Raw genomic sequence first — 12,754 nt, forward strand, 5'->3', positions numbered from 1 at the left:
CTTTGCCTATTCGAAGTCTCTTGTAGTTCCATATAAATTTTAGAACATTTTTCCCTTTCTGTGAAGAATATCATTGGTACTTTGATAGGGATTGCACTGAATTTGTAAACTGCTCTGAGTAGTATTGTCATTTTAATGATATTAAAGCTGTGAGCATAGATTAGAATATCTTTCCATTTTTTTGGTGTGTCCTCCTCAATTTCTTTCATTGGTGTTTTATAGTTTTCCTTGTAGAGATCTTTTATTTCTTTGGTTAAATTTGGTTGCTAGGTTCTTACTATCATTTATAGCTATTATAAATAGAATTGCTTTATTGATATCTTTTTCATATTGTTCACTGCTGTTGTATATAAATGCTGCTGATTTCTGTATGTTGATTTTGTATTCTGCAACTTTACTGAATTAGTTTATCAGTTCTAGCAGTTGTTTGGTGTAATCTCTAAGTTTTTCTAAGTATAAGATCATGTTATTTGTGAACAAGGCTAATTTGACTTCTTCCTTTCCAGTTTGGATACCCTTTATTTTTCTCTCTTGCCTAATTGCTCTGGTCAGGATCTTCCAGTATTATATTGAATACAAGTGGCAAAAGTGGGCATCCCTGTCTTGTTCTAGATCTTAGAGGAAGGTCCTCAATTTCTCCCTGTTCAGGATGATGTTAGCCTTGGGTTTGTCATATAGGATCCCTATATTTTGAGGTATGCTCTTCTTATGCCCAGTTTGATGAGGGTTTTGATCATAAAAGGATGCTGAATTTTATCAAATGCTTTTTTGGCATCCATTGAAATAATCATATAGTCTTTGTTCTTGGTTCTGTTAATGTGATGTATTATGTTTATTTATTTGCATATGTTGAATCATCCTCACATCTCTGGGATGAATCTCACTTGATCATGGTGAATTATCTTTTTATTCTTTTTTTTTTTTTTTTTAAACTAGACAGAGTCTTGCTCTTGTTGCCCAGGCTGGGGTGCAGTGGCGCGATCTCAGCTCACTGCAACCTCTGCCTCCCGGGTTCAAGCGATTATCCTGCCTCAGCCTCCCAAGTAGCTGGGATTACAGGCACATGCCACCACGCCTGGCTAATTTTTGTATTTTCAGTAGAGATGGGGTTTAACCATGTTGGCCAGGCTGGTCTCAAACTCCTGACCTCGCTACCTGCCTCAGCCTCCCAAAGTGCTGGGATTACCGGTGTGAGCCACTGCATCCGGCCAATCATGGTGAATGATCTTTTTGATGTGTTGCTGAAGTCAGTTGGCTAGTATTTCAATGAGAATTTTTGCATCTGTGTTCATCATCTTAGTTTTCCTTTTTTTGTTATGTCCTTCTCCGGTTTTGGTATCAGGGTAATGCTGGCCTCATAGAATTAGCTTGGGAGTATTGGAGTATTCATTCCTCTTCAAACAAAAAAAAAAAATTTTTTTTGAGACAGGGTCTTGCCCTGTCACCCACGCTGGGTGCAGTGGTGCAATCACAGCTCACTGCAGCCTTGACCTGCTAGGCTCAAGGGATTCTCTGCCTCAGCCACCCAAGTAGCTGGGACTATAGATGTATACCACTATGTCTGGCTAATTTTTTTTCTTCTTTTTTTTAAGTAGAGACATGGTTTTGCCATGTTGCCCAGGCTGACTCTTCAATTTTTTTGAATTTGCATAAAACTGATATTCGTTATTTAAATGTTTGGTAGAATTCAGCAACAAAGCCATCAGGCCATCTGGGGATTTCTTTCATGGGAGACTTTATTATGGCTTCATTATCACTACTCGTTATTGGTTTATTGAGTTTTCCTATTCCTTCATGGTTCAATCTTGGTAGGTGTATATGTCTAGGAATTTATCCATTTCTTCTAGGTTTTCCAGTTTATTGGCATATGGTTGTTCATAATAGTCTCTAATGATTCTTTGTATTTCTGTGGTCTCAACTGTTATGTCTCCTTTTTCATTTTTAAAGTTATTTATTTGGGTGTTCCCTCTTTTTCTTTTTTCTTAGTCTAACCAAGGGCTTATCAATTTTTGTATATCATACCTTTTTTTTTTTTTTTTTTGAGACAGCATCTTAATCTGTCGCCCAGGCTAGAGTGCGGTGGAATGATCATGGATCACTGCAACCCTGAACTCGTGGGCTGAAGCAATCCTCCTGCCTCAGCCTCCCAAGTATCTGGGTACTACAGGCGTGCACCACCATGCCTGGCTAATTTTTTTTTTTTTTTTAGAGATGGGATCTCACGAGTCTCGCTATGTTGTCCAGGCTTGCCTTGAACTCCTGCCTGAGGCAATCCTGCTGCCTCGACCTCCCAAAGTGCTAAAATTATGGGTGTGAGCCACCATGCCCAACCCTTGTATTTATATTTAATTTTACCAATGAGTTTTATACCTTCAGATATTTTTCTTTTGTTTTTTTGTTTTTGCACTTTAGTGTTTTTTTCTTTCAGATCTAATAACTCAATATTCAGTGTTTCTTGTTAAGACAGGTGATGGTGGTGAACTCTGCTTTCATTTGCCTGGGAAAAACATATTTAAGGATAAGTTTGCTGAATACAATACTTTTGGATGGCAGTTGTTTTTTTCAGCACTTTAAAAATGTCATTCTGCTGCTTCCCCCTGGCCTGTATGTGTCCATTGAGAACTGCCAGACACGTTGGAGTGCCTTTATATGTAATTTGCTGATTTTCTCTTGCTGCTTTTAGGATTCTGTTTGTCCTTGACCTTGAGAGTCTGATTATTATATGTCTTGAGGTAGTCTTATTTGGGTCAAATCCGTTTGGTGTTCTCTAACCTTCCTATACCTGGGTATTTATATCTTTCTCAAGTTTTGGAAAGTTTTTTTTTTTCTCTCTCTCTCTCTTTCTTTCTTTTTTTTTTTTTGTTTTTGAATAAGCTGTCTATCCCTTGCACATGTTCAACTCCCTGTTGAACCTCAATAATTCTTAAATTTTGTCTTTTTATTTTTTCTCCCTCTGTGAAAGAGTGCAGTGGTGTAGTCACACTCACTGCAGCCTCTACCTCCTAAGCTCAAACAATCCTCCCATCTCAGCCTCCTGAGTAACTGGGACAACAGGCACGTGCCACCATGCCTGGCTAATTTTTTGTATTTTTTCTAGAGACAGGGTTTTACCATGTTGCCCAGACTGGTTTTGAACTCCTGAGCTCAAGCAATCCACCCACCTCGGCCTTCCAAAGTACGGGGATTACAGGCATGAGCCACTGTGCCCAGTCGAGTCTTTTTTTTTTTTTTTTTTTTTTTTGGAGACGGAGTCTCGCTCTGTCACCCGGGCTGGAGTGCAGTGGCCGGATCTCAGCTCACCGCAAGCTCCGCCTCCCGGGTTTTCGCCATTCTCCTGCCTCAGCCTCCCGAGTAGCTGGGACTACAGGCGCCCGCCACCTCGCCTGGCTATTTTTTTTGTATTTTTTAGTAGAGACGGGGTTTCACTGTGTTAGCCAGGATGGTCTCGATCTCCTGACCTCGTGATCCACCCGTCTCGGCCTCCCAAAGTGCTGGGATTACAGGCTTGAGCCACCGCGCCCGGCCTTTTTTTTTTTTTTAAGACAGGTTCTCACTCTGTCACCTGGGCTAGAGTGCAGTGGTGTGATCACAGCTCACTGCGGTCTCAAACTCCTGGGTTCAAGCAATCCTCCCACCTCAACCTCCTGCATGACTGGGACCACAGGCATGCACCACCATGCCCTGCTAGTGTTTTTATTTTTTGTAGAGAGAGGGTCTCACTATGTTGCCCAGGCTAGTCTCGAACTCCTGCCTTCAAGTGATCCTCCTGCTTCAGCCTCCCAAAGTGCTGGGATTACAAGCATGAACCAACTCATTTGGCAAATTTGGTCTTTTGAGGTAATTTTCTGTATCGTGTGAGCAATCTTTGTTGATTCTGATTTTTTAAAGATTTTTTTCTCCTTTATGTATTTTCAAATAGCCTATCTTCAAGCTCAATGATTCGTACCTCTGCTTGATCCATTTTTTCTGTTGAAAGCCTCTAAGGAATTCTTCAGTTCTGCAAACATATTTCTCAGTTCTAAGATTTGTTTGATTTCTTTTTATTATTTCAACCTCTTTGCTCCATTTTTCTGATAAATTTCTGAACTGCTTTTCTGTGTTAACTTAAAGATCACTGAGTTTCCTTAGAACTTCTATTCTGAATTCTTGGTTAGAAGACTTATATATCATCCTCTCATTTGGAGTCAGTTACTGGTTCCTTGCTATGTCCATCTGGGGAGATCATGATTCCCTGTTTGCTGTTGTTTCCTGTTGATGTGTAAGTCTTTGCACTGAAGGATTAGTCATTTAATCCAGTCTTCTCTGGCTGGCTTGTTTTTGTATTTTATTGGATACATTTGCTTAGAGGCTTTTTGCTGCTGGGTCACTGCCTCCTTTTCAGCTCTAGGTGGAGCCTTAAACCCAGGTTCACCTCAGCTCTTAGTAAACTATCAGAAAGCAGCTCTTCCTGAATGGAGGAGGTCCCCAGGGGGTTTTCCTGGCAGTGTGGGAAGGCTGGCTAGGGGTCCATGCCCAGGGGATCTGTAGGACAGACCTCCTACAGCGTGGTACTTCTGAACAGCCACTCTGCTTTGGCATCTCCTTTTGCTGAGTTACAGAACGGAGATTGCAGAGCTGGGGATGGTAGTCCCACCTCCCTGCTTTGCCTCTGTCTTTCCTCAGGGATATTTCTCCCTTCAGGCACTTGGGATGCTTTCCAAGGATTAAGGCAGGGCCGGCCTCCTGCCAGGGAACCCAAGATGGTGGAGAAGCTGAATGTCCACCTCAACTACACTTTTTCCAGTGTAGAAACAGTGAGTTGGAGGAAACGTTTTTGCATGCCTGGTGGTTGTCATAATGTGGGGAGTGTTGTTATGGACTTAGAAATCCAATTGTCTAACCATCTGCTCAGGGTTTTTTCTGGGGTCCTAGGAACTGTCTCCTCTTCATATTTGAGTTCTGAGGTCCTTCTGGTGATAATTTCAGTGCTGTATATTTGTTTTTGTTTTTCTGTTGGGGAGGGGTGGGTAGTAAAGTCAGCTTACTTTTATGCCACCGTTTCAGAACTGGAAGTGTTTCACTTTTAAAGGTTTTATTTTAATGTGTCTAGGTGTGTGTGTCTTTGAGTTCATCTTACTTGGAGTTCATTTAACTTCTTGGATGTTTGTATTCAAGTCTTTCACCAAATTTGGAGAGTTTTCAGCCGTTATCTTTTCAAAATACTCTTGCTACACTTTTCTCTCCTTATCCTTCTGGAATTTCCTGTGTGTGTGTGTGTGTGTGTGTGTGTGTGTGTGTGTGTGTGTGTGTCTGCTTGATGGTGTCCCACAGGTCCTTTAGGCTCTGTTCACTTCTCTTCAGTCTTTTTTCTGTTCCTCAGACTTGGTGATTTCCATTGTCCTCTCTTCAAGTTTGCTAATTCTTTCTTCTGCCTGCCAAATCTGCCTTTGAATCCCTCTAGTGAATTTTTCATTTCAATTATTGTACTTTTCAGTTCGGGGGTTTATGGTATCTTTTTAAGTTTTCTGTCTCTTTACTGATATTTCCATTTTGTTCATACATCATTATCTTGATGTTCTTCACTTCTTCCTTTAGTTCTTTGAGCATCTTTAAGACAGTTGTTTTAAAGTCTTTGCCATCAGGTCTCTTTCAGGGACTGTTTCTGTTGACTTATTTTTCTTCCTTTGACTGGGCCATATTTCCTCTTTCTTCATACGTCTTGTGATTTTTTTGTTGTTGAAAAGCGAATGTTTGAATCTAACAGTGTGGTATCTAGAAATTAGATTCTCCCCCTCCCCTGGGTTTGCTGTTTTTGTTTACTTATTTGATGGTTGTATACTGTGTGTACGGTGAGGATAATATAAGCCTGAGGTATAAATGTAAGGTCTCCTCAAGTCTTTTCTTTTTCTTTCTTTCTGTTTTTGGTTTTGTTGTTGTTGTTGTTGTTGTTTTGTTTTGTTTTTTGACAGAGTCTTGCTCTGTCACCCAGGCTGGAGTGCAAACAGCGTGATCTCAGCTCACTGCAACTTCTGCTTCCCGAATTCAAGTGATTCTCCTGCCTCAGCCTCCCGAGTAGCTAGGATTACAGGCACCTGCCACCATGCCCCGCTGATTTTTGAATTTTTAGTACAGATGGGGTTTCACCATGTTGTCTAGGCTCGTCTCAAGCTCCTGACCTCGTGATCCGCTAGCCTCAGCCTCCCAAAATGCTGGGATTACAGGCATGAGCCACTGTGCCCAACCTCTCTCTCTTTTTTTTTTTTTTTTTTTAAAGACAAAATCTCACTCTGTCACCCAGGCTGGAGTGCAGTGGCACAATCTCGGCTCACTGCAGCCTCTACCTCCCAGGTTCAAGCAATTCTTGTGCCTCAGCCACCCAAGTAGCTGGGATTACAGGCATGCGCCACCACACCCAGCTAATTTTTTGTATTTTTAGTAGAAACATTGTTTCTCCATGTTGTCTAGGCTGGTCTCGAACTCCGACCTCAGGTGATCTCCCTGCCTTGGCTCCCAAAGTGCTAGGATTACAGGCATGAGCTAGCACTCCTGGCTTCTCAGGTCTTTTCTGAGCCTTTCTCTGGGCATCCATGGTCATTTCTATTTTCCCCTATATGTGTGTTTGTTTTTGAATGTCCTAGTCTTTAATATCTGACTTCTAAAAGGGAAAAAAGCAAAAAAATAATGGGGGAGGTGCTGGCCCTTTAAATTACCTGGAGGTCACTTGAGCCCAAGGGAAAGGGGCTTGCAACCTTGGAGGGAGATATAATAACAGTGTCTCTCAGCGTCTTTGTCTGCACTTCTGTGATCAGAACCAGCAATCAGTGATCAGAGCACAGATCCTTGATATTTGGAGGGTCAGGGTCTTTGTTTCTGCCCATTCTGGCTCCCTCAAGCTATGTGCAGTTTGCTCTGGGAACATGGGCACAGCTGCCTACCATGTGACTGAGAGGTAGGGGATAGGTAGCTGCTATTCTGCTAAGAGCTGAAATTGACCAAAATTAACTACTATTTAATATCCACGCCTTCCCTTAGAAGTTGCAAGCCTTCAATAGATTCCAAAATAGTTTCAAAATAGTTACAGCAGGCAGATTTTGCTAATGCAGTTGTCTGGGTGGGGAAGATTGCTGGTGCTTTCTACTCCACCATCTTCCCCCACTCTTAGATTTTCACATGTGTGGTTACATTAAATCCTGATGAGCAGAGAATTTGCCCCAAACGTTTCTTGGTATTTTTAGGGAAATGTATACGTTGCAAATTCTAGTCTCCAGTGTGAATGATAAGTAAAATGTGGTTGTTGCTGTTACATCATTATGTTTTTTTCCCTGTTTTTAGATAAACCAGATATTTTCAATCAATGAAAAACGATGACAGATATTTCAGGCACTCTTCAATTAACTGGCCATAATATGTTTTATATTAAATGAAATGTTTCATAAGCCATGTACACTTTTAAAATTCATCTCTATCTCACCATACCTCACATGTTACAGTGCTTATGTTATGGCAAAATAAGACGCAGACTCAAGTTTTTATTTTATTTTATTATTATACTTTAAGTTCTAGGGTACATGTGCACAACGTGCAGGTTTGTTACATTTGTATACATGTGCCATGTTGGTGTGCTGCACCTATTAACTCGTCATTTACATTAGGTATATCTCCTAATGCTATCCCTCCCCCCTCCCCACCCAGACTCAAGTTTTAGAGTTCCTTACGGTAAGGTTGGCTAGAAGAAGGAATGAGGGCCCCCACACAAACTTGCAAGGCCCCAAAAGACAGTGAGATACATTTTTCTTGAGATACATGAAGTCACAAGCACACTAATCCTGGTGAAATGTTACAACCGTGCAAAGTATTTGGTAGTGTTAACTACTGATGTCCAGAGTTTCCATGAGGAATATAGCTGATATATATATATATTTTTTTAAGATCATGCTGTTTATCTAGGGAGAGTAAAACATCGGTTTGCTAGGGTTTTAACTTTCCTTTCTTTTTCTTTTTTCTTTTTTTTTTTTTGAGATGGAGTCTCGCTCTTATCGCCCAGGCAGGAGTGCAGTGGCGCAATGTCGGCTCACTGCAACTTCTGCCTCCTGGGTTCAAGCGATTCTCGCTACTCAGTCGCCCAGTTAGCTGGAATTACAGGTGTCCGCGACCATGCCTGGCTGATATTTGTATTTTTAGTAGAGACAGGGTTTCATCATGTTGGCCAGGCTGGTCTCAAACTCTTTACCTCAGGTGATCCACCTACTTCGGCCTCCCAAAGTGCTGGGATTACAGGTGTGAGCTACTGTGCCCGGCTGGGTTTTAACTTTCTTAACTGGCAATGTATTTTTTTTGAGACGGAGTCTCTCTCTGTTGCCAGGCTGGAGTGCAATGGTGCGATCTTGGCTCACTGCAATCTCCGCCTCCTGGGTTCAAGCGATTCTCCTGCCTCAGCTTCCCGAGTAGCTGAGATTACAGGTGTGCACCACCACACCCAGCTAGTTTTTGTAGTTTTAGTAGAGATGGGGTTTCACCATATTGGCCAGGATGGTCTCCATCTCCTGACCTTGTGATCCACCCGCCTTGGCCTCCCAAAGTGCTGGGATTACAGGTGTGAGTCACCGTACCTGGCCCCTTTTTTTTTTTTTTTTTTTTGAGACAAAGTATTGCTCTGTTGCCCAGGCTGGAGTGCAGCTGTGTGATCACAGCTCATTGCAGCCTCATTGACCTCCTGGGCTCGATTGATCCTCCCACCTCAGCCTCCTGAGTAGCTGGGCCTATAGGCATATACACTACACTCGGCTAATTTTTGCCTTTTGAGGTTTTTTTTCCTGATAGAGATGAGATTTTGCTATGTTGCCCAGGCTCGTCTCAAACTCTGGGCTGAAGTGATCTGCCTACCTTGGCTCCCCAAAGTATTGGAATTACAGGTGTGGGCCACCACACGTGGCCTAAGGCCTAATTGGCAGTCTTCATGTCATAGAACTTCATCTCTTATGGGCAGGGCTGGCTTCATGGACATGTAATTTGTGCTCTTAGAAACACCTAGTGCTTGATGTAATATTCTTCTGTTACCTTTGTGAAATTCTTAATAAATTATAAACAAAGGCCTCTGCATTTTCCTTTTCACTGGACCCTGCAAATTGTGTCACTGGTCCTGATTACAGGAGCTGATTTCATCTTCCTTGACCATAGCGTATGAGCTAAAGCATGGTTTTCACAGGATAAACTATGGACCAGGCAAGGGCGGTAGTAAGCCAAAGGAGCTTCTGGCCAACACCTTTTATTTCTAAGAGACTGAACTTGGTATGGTAGGCAAGGGAAAGCAAGGGCATAGTTTAGAAGCAGGCCAGGACTACTGACAGCTAGAGATTCTCCATTAATAACAACAGCAGCTGCTGGTACTCCTGCTACGCCCACCACCATTTCAAGTAGCTAAAATATCTGCCAGGCTTTGGCTTAGTGCTTCATGTTCATTATTTCCTTTAACTTAAATCTTCTCAACAACCTACAAAATGAGTATTATTTTTATAGATGAAGAATCCGAAGTTACCGGTAATTAAGTTGCCTACAATTACAGCAACATTCACTGTCCTACTCACTTAAAAAGAATCAGTCTATCTTGTCTTGTTAAAATTGGATGTGAATCACTGATATACCTCCTTTAAAAGATGTATTGGTAGGGCAAGGGCCATAGACTAATGCTTCTTTAGTTTTTTTTTTCCTACTTTTTTACTTTTATGTATAATTGTAGATAGTATCGTTGTTTCGTACAGTACCTTTTGGAGACATTTTCTTTCATTTTTTTCTCCACGGATGCTATCTGGACAGTATAACAATACTGGAAATGTTTTCCAAGAAGAAATATGTATATCCTCTTTCTCTAAGAAGATGTCAGTAGACAGTCCTATCTGTTTTTTAAACCTCAGCCAAAATAACATTTAGTTCATTGATTATTTCTGCTATTATTGTTTTCTTGGTTTTTGTGTGTGATTGTATTCCACCATAATTTTAAAAGATTATCCAGCCAGGCATGGTGGCTCATGCCTATAATCCCAGCACTTTGGGAGGCCAAGGCAGATGGATCTCTTGAGGCTAGGAGTTCAAGATCAGCCTGGGCAATGCGACAAAATCCCGTCTGCAAAAAATACAAAAATTAGCCAGGCATAGTGGCGCATACCTTTAGTCCCAGCTACTGGGGAGGCTGAGGTGGGAGGATCACCTGAGCCTGGAGGTGGAGGTTGCAGTGAGCTGAGATCACACCACTGCACTTCAAACTGGGTGACACAGCAAGACCCTGTCTCAAAACAAAAAAAGATTATCCATGTGTTCTGTTTTAATTTTGCATTGAGATGTAGTTTTTCACAAGTTTATAAATACAGAAATCTCATTCTGGGCTCACCCTAATCATGTGTCTTGCAGGAAAGCGTCTCTAGCAGCTGATGTCCCCAGACTTGGATATAGTTCCTCATCCAGTCACAAGTACATCCCCCGGAGGGCAGTGCTTTATGTACCTGGAAATGATGAAAAGAAAATAAAGAAGATCCCATCCCTGAATGTAGATTGTGCAGTGCTCGACTGTGAGGATGGTGTGGCTGCAAACAAAAAGGTAATGGCATGATTTTAGTATGAGAAAAAGAAAGGTATTAAAATTTGCTTCTCTTCCGAATAGTGACATTGCCCACAATTTGGAAAGATTCTACCGTACTCATCTTTTGTTGATTATTAACAATTCTGGCCAGGCGCGGTGGCTCAAGCCTGTAATCCCAGCACTTTGGGAGGCCGAGACGGGTGGATCACGAGGTCAGGAGATCGAGACCATCCTGGCGAACACGGTGAAACCCCGTCTCTACTAAAAAATACAAAAAGCTAGCCGGGCGAGGTGGCGGGCGCCTGTAGTCCCAGCTACTTGGGAGGCTGAGGCAGGAGAATGGCATAAACCTGGGAGGCAGAGCTTGCAGTGAGCTGAGATCCGGCCACTGCACTCCAGCCTGGGCGACAGAGCCAGACTCCGTCTCAAAAAACAAACAAACAAACAAACAATTCTTTGGCCTACTTTTATATAGGTTCTAAATGTGTATCTCTTTTCTCTGAGAGAAAGGAAGAATCCCACCAAAATGTATTTTAAAATCGTGACCTTCAGTATATGAGACTGTGTGTATGTATAGATAAAAAGATAGACAATCAATTTTGGCCGTGATATTTGCTGGTCTAAGTAAATGAGTGACATCAGGGGTCCCCAATCCCCAGGCCATGGACCAGTACAGGCCACAGTACAGGCCTGTTAGGGACTGGGCCAGACCCCAGGAGATGAGCCGTGGGTGAACAAGCGTTATGGCCTAAGCTCTGCCTCCTGTCAGATCAGCAGTGGCATTAGATTCTCAAGGAGCGCGACCCTGTTGTGAACTGCGCATGTGAAGGATCTAGGTTGCACGCTTCTTATAAGACTCTAACTAATGCCTGATGATCTGAGGTGGAACAGTTTCATCCGAAACCATTGCACCGCCCCACCTCCCATGGAATAATTACCTTCCACAAAACAGGTGTCTGGTGCCAGAAAGGTTGGGGACCACTGAATTAGATAATTCTAAAATTGTGGTGTCAGATTTTCAGACTGATAAAATGCAACTAGGAAGTTATTTCTTCTTACCACCAGGTATACTGAGTAGTGGTCTTCTCTCTTCTGGGATATGTATCAAGAGAATAAAACATAGCTTTTCATGGATAAATCACCATTTTCTCTACTTAATTGACGGAAAATGACACCTAGAACCTTAGTGGTTGTCTGTAGCTTCTGGCTTATTTCCTTATGGCCTGACCGAAGAGATGAGCCTTAGAAAATATCCAATTTGTGGCCGGGCACGGTGGCTCAAGCCTGTAATCCCAGCACTTTGGGAGGCCGAGACGGGCGGATCACGAGGTCAGGAGATCGAGACCATCCTGGCTAACACGGTGAAACCCCGTCTCTACTAAGAAATACAAAAAACTAGCCGGGGGACGTGGCGGGCGCCTGTAGTCCCAGCTACTTGGGAGGCTGAGGCAGGAGAATGGCGTAAACCCAGGAGGCGGAGCTTGCAGTGAGCTGAGATCCGGCCACTGCACTCCAGCCTGGGTGGCAAAGCGAGACTCAAAAAAAAAAAAAAAAAAAAAAAGAAAATATCCAATTTGTAGGCCAGATGAGGTGGCTCATGCCTGTAATCCCAGCACTTCGGGAGGCCAAGATAGGAGCATCGCTTGAGCTCAGGAGTTTGAGACCAGTCTGGGCAGCATAGCAAAACCCCGTTTCTACCAAAAAAAAAAGAAAAAAATTAGCCAGGTGTGGTGGCGTGTGCCCGTAGTCCCAGCTACTCAGGAGGCTGTGGTGGTAGAATCACTTCAGCCCAAGAGTTTGAGGCTGCAGTGAACCATGATCATGCCACTGCACTCCAGCTGGAGCAACAGAGTGAGACCCTGTCTCCAAAAAAGTTTTTAAAAACCAAAATAACCGGCCGGGCGCGGTGGCTCACGCCTGTAATCCCAGCACTTTGGGAGGCCGAGACGGGTGGATCATGAGGTCAGGAGATCAAGACCATCCTGGCTAACACAGTGAAACCCCGTCTCTATTAAAAATTACAAAAAATTAGCTAGGTGTGGTGGTGGGCGCCTGTAGTCCCAGCTACTCGGGAGGCTGAGGCAGGAGAATGGCGTAAACCCGGGAGGCGGAGCTTGCAGTGAGCTGAGATCCGGCCACTGCACTCCAGCCTGGGTGACAGAGCAAGACTCCGTCTCAAAAAAAAAAAAAAAAAAAAAAAAA

General features: G+C 42.9%; 1 protein-coding gene across 3 annotated transcripts in view; it reads left to right on the forward strand.

The window, feature by feature from the left end:
* The window catches only part of CLYBL (citramalyl-CoA lyase), a 315,217-nt gene that overhangs the window by 161,019 nt on the left and 141,444 nt on the right, over nt 1–12,754 (forward strand). For all 3 annotated transcript variants that reach the window (XM_073014470.1, XM_073014469.1, XM_007960767.3), the window contains exon 2: nt 10,384–10,570. In XM_073014470.1, the coding sequence (XP_072870571.1) occupies nt 10,384–10,570 (187 nt within the window). The remainder of the gene's footprint in view (nt 1–10,383; nt 10,571–12,754) is intronic.

Source organism: Chlorocebus sabaeus, chromosome 3 (assembly GCF_047675955.1).
Source record: "Chlorocebus sabaeus isolate Y175 chromosome 3, mChlSab1.0.hap1, whole genome shotgun sequence".
NCBI classification, from domain to species: Eukaryota; Metazoa; Chordata; class Mammalia; order Primates; family Cercopithecidae; genus Chlorocebus; species Chlorocebus sabaeus.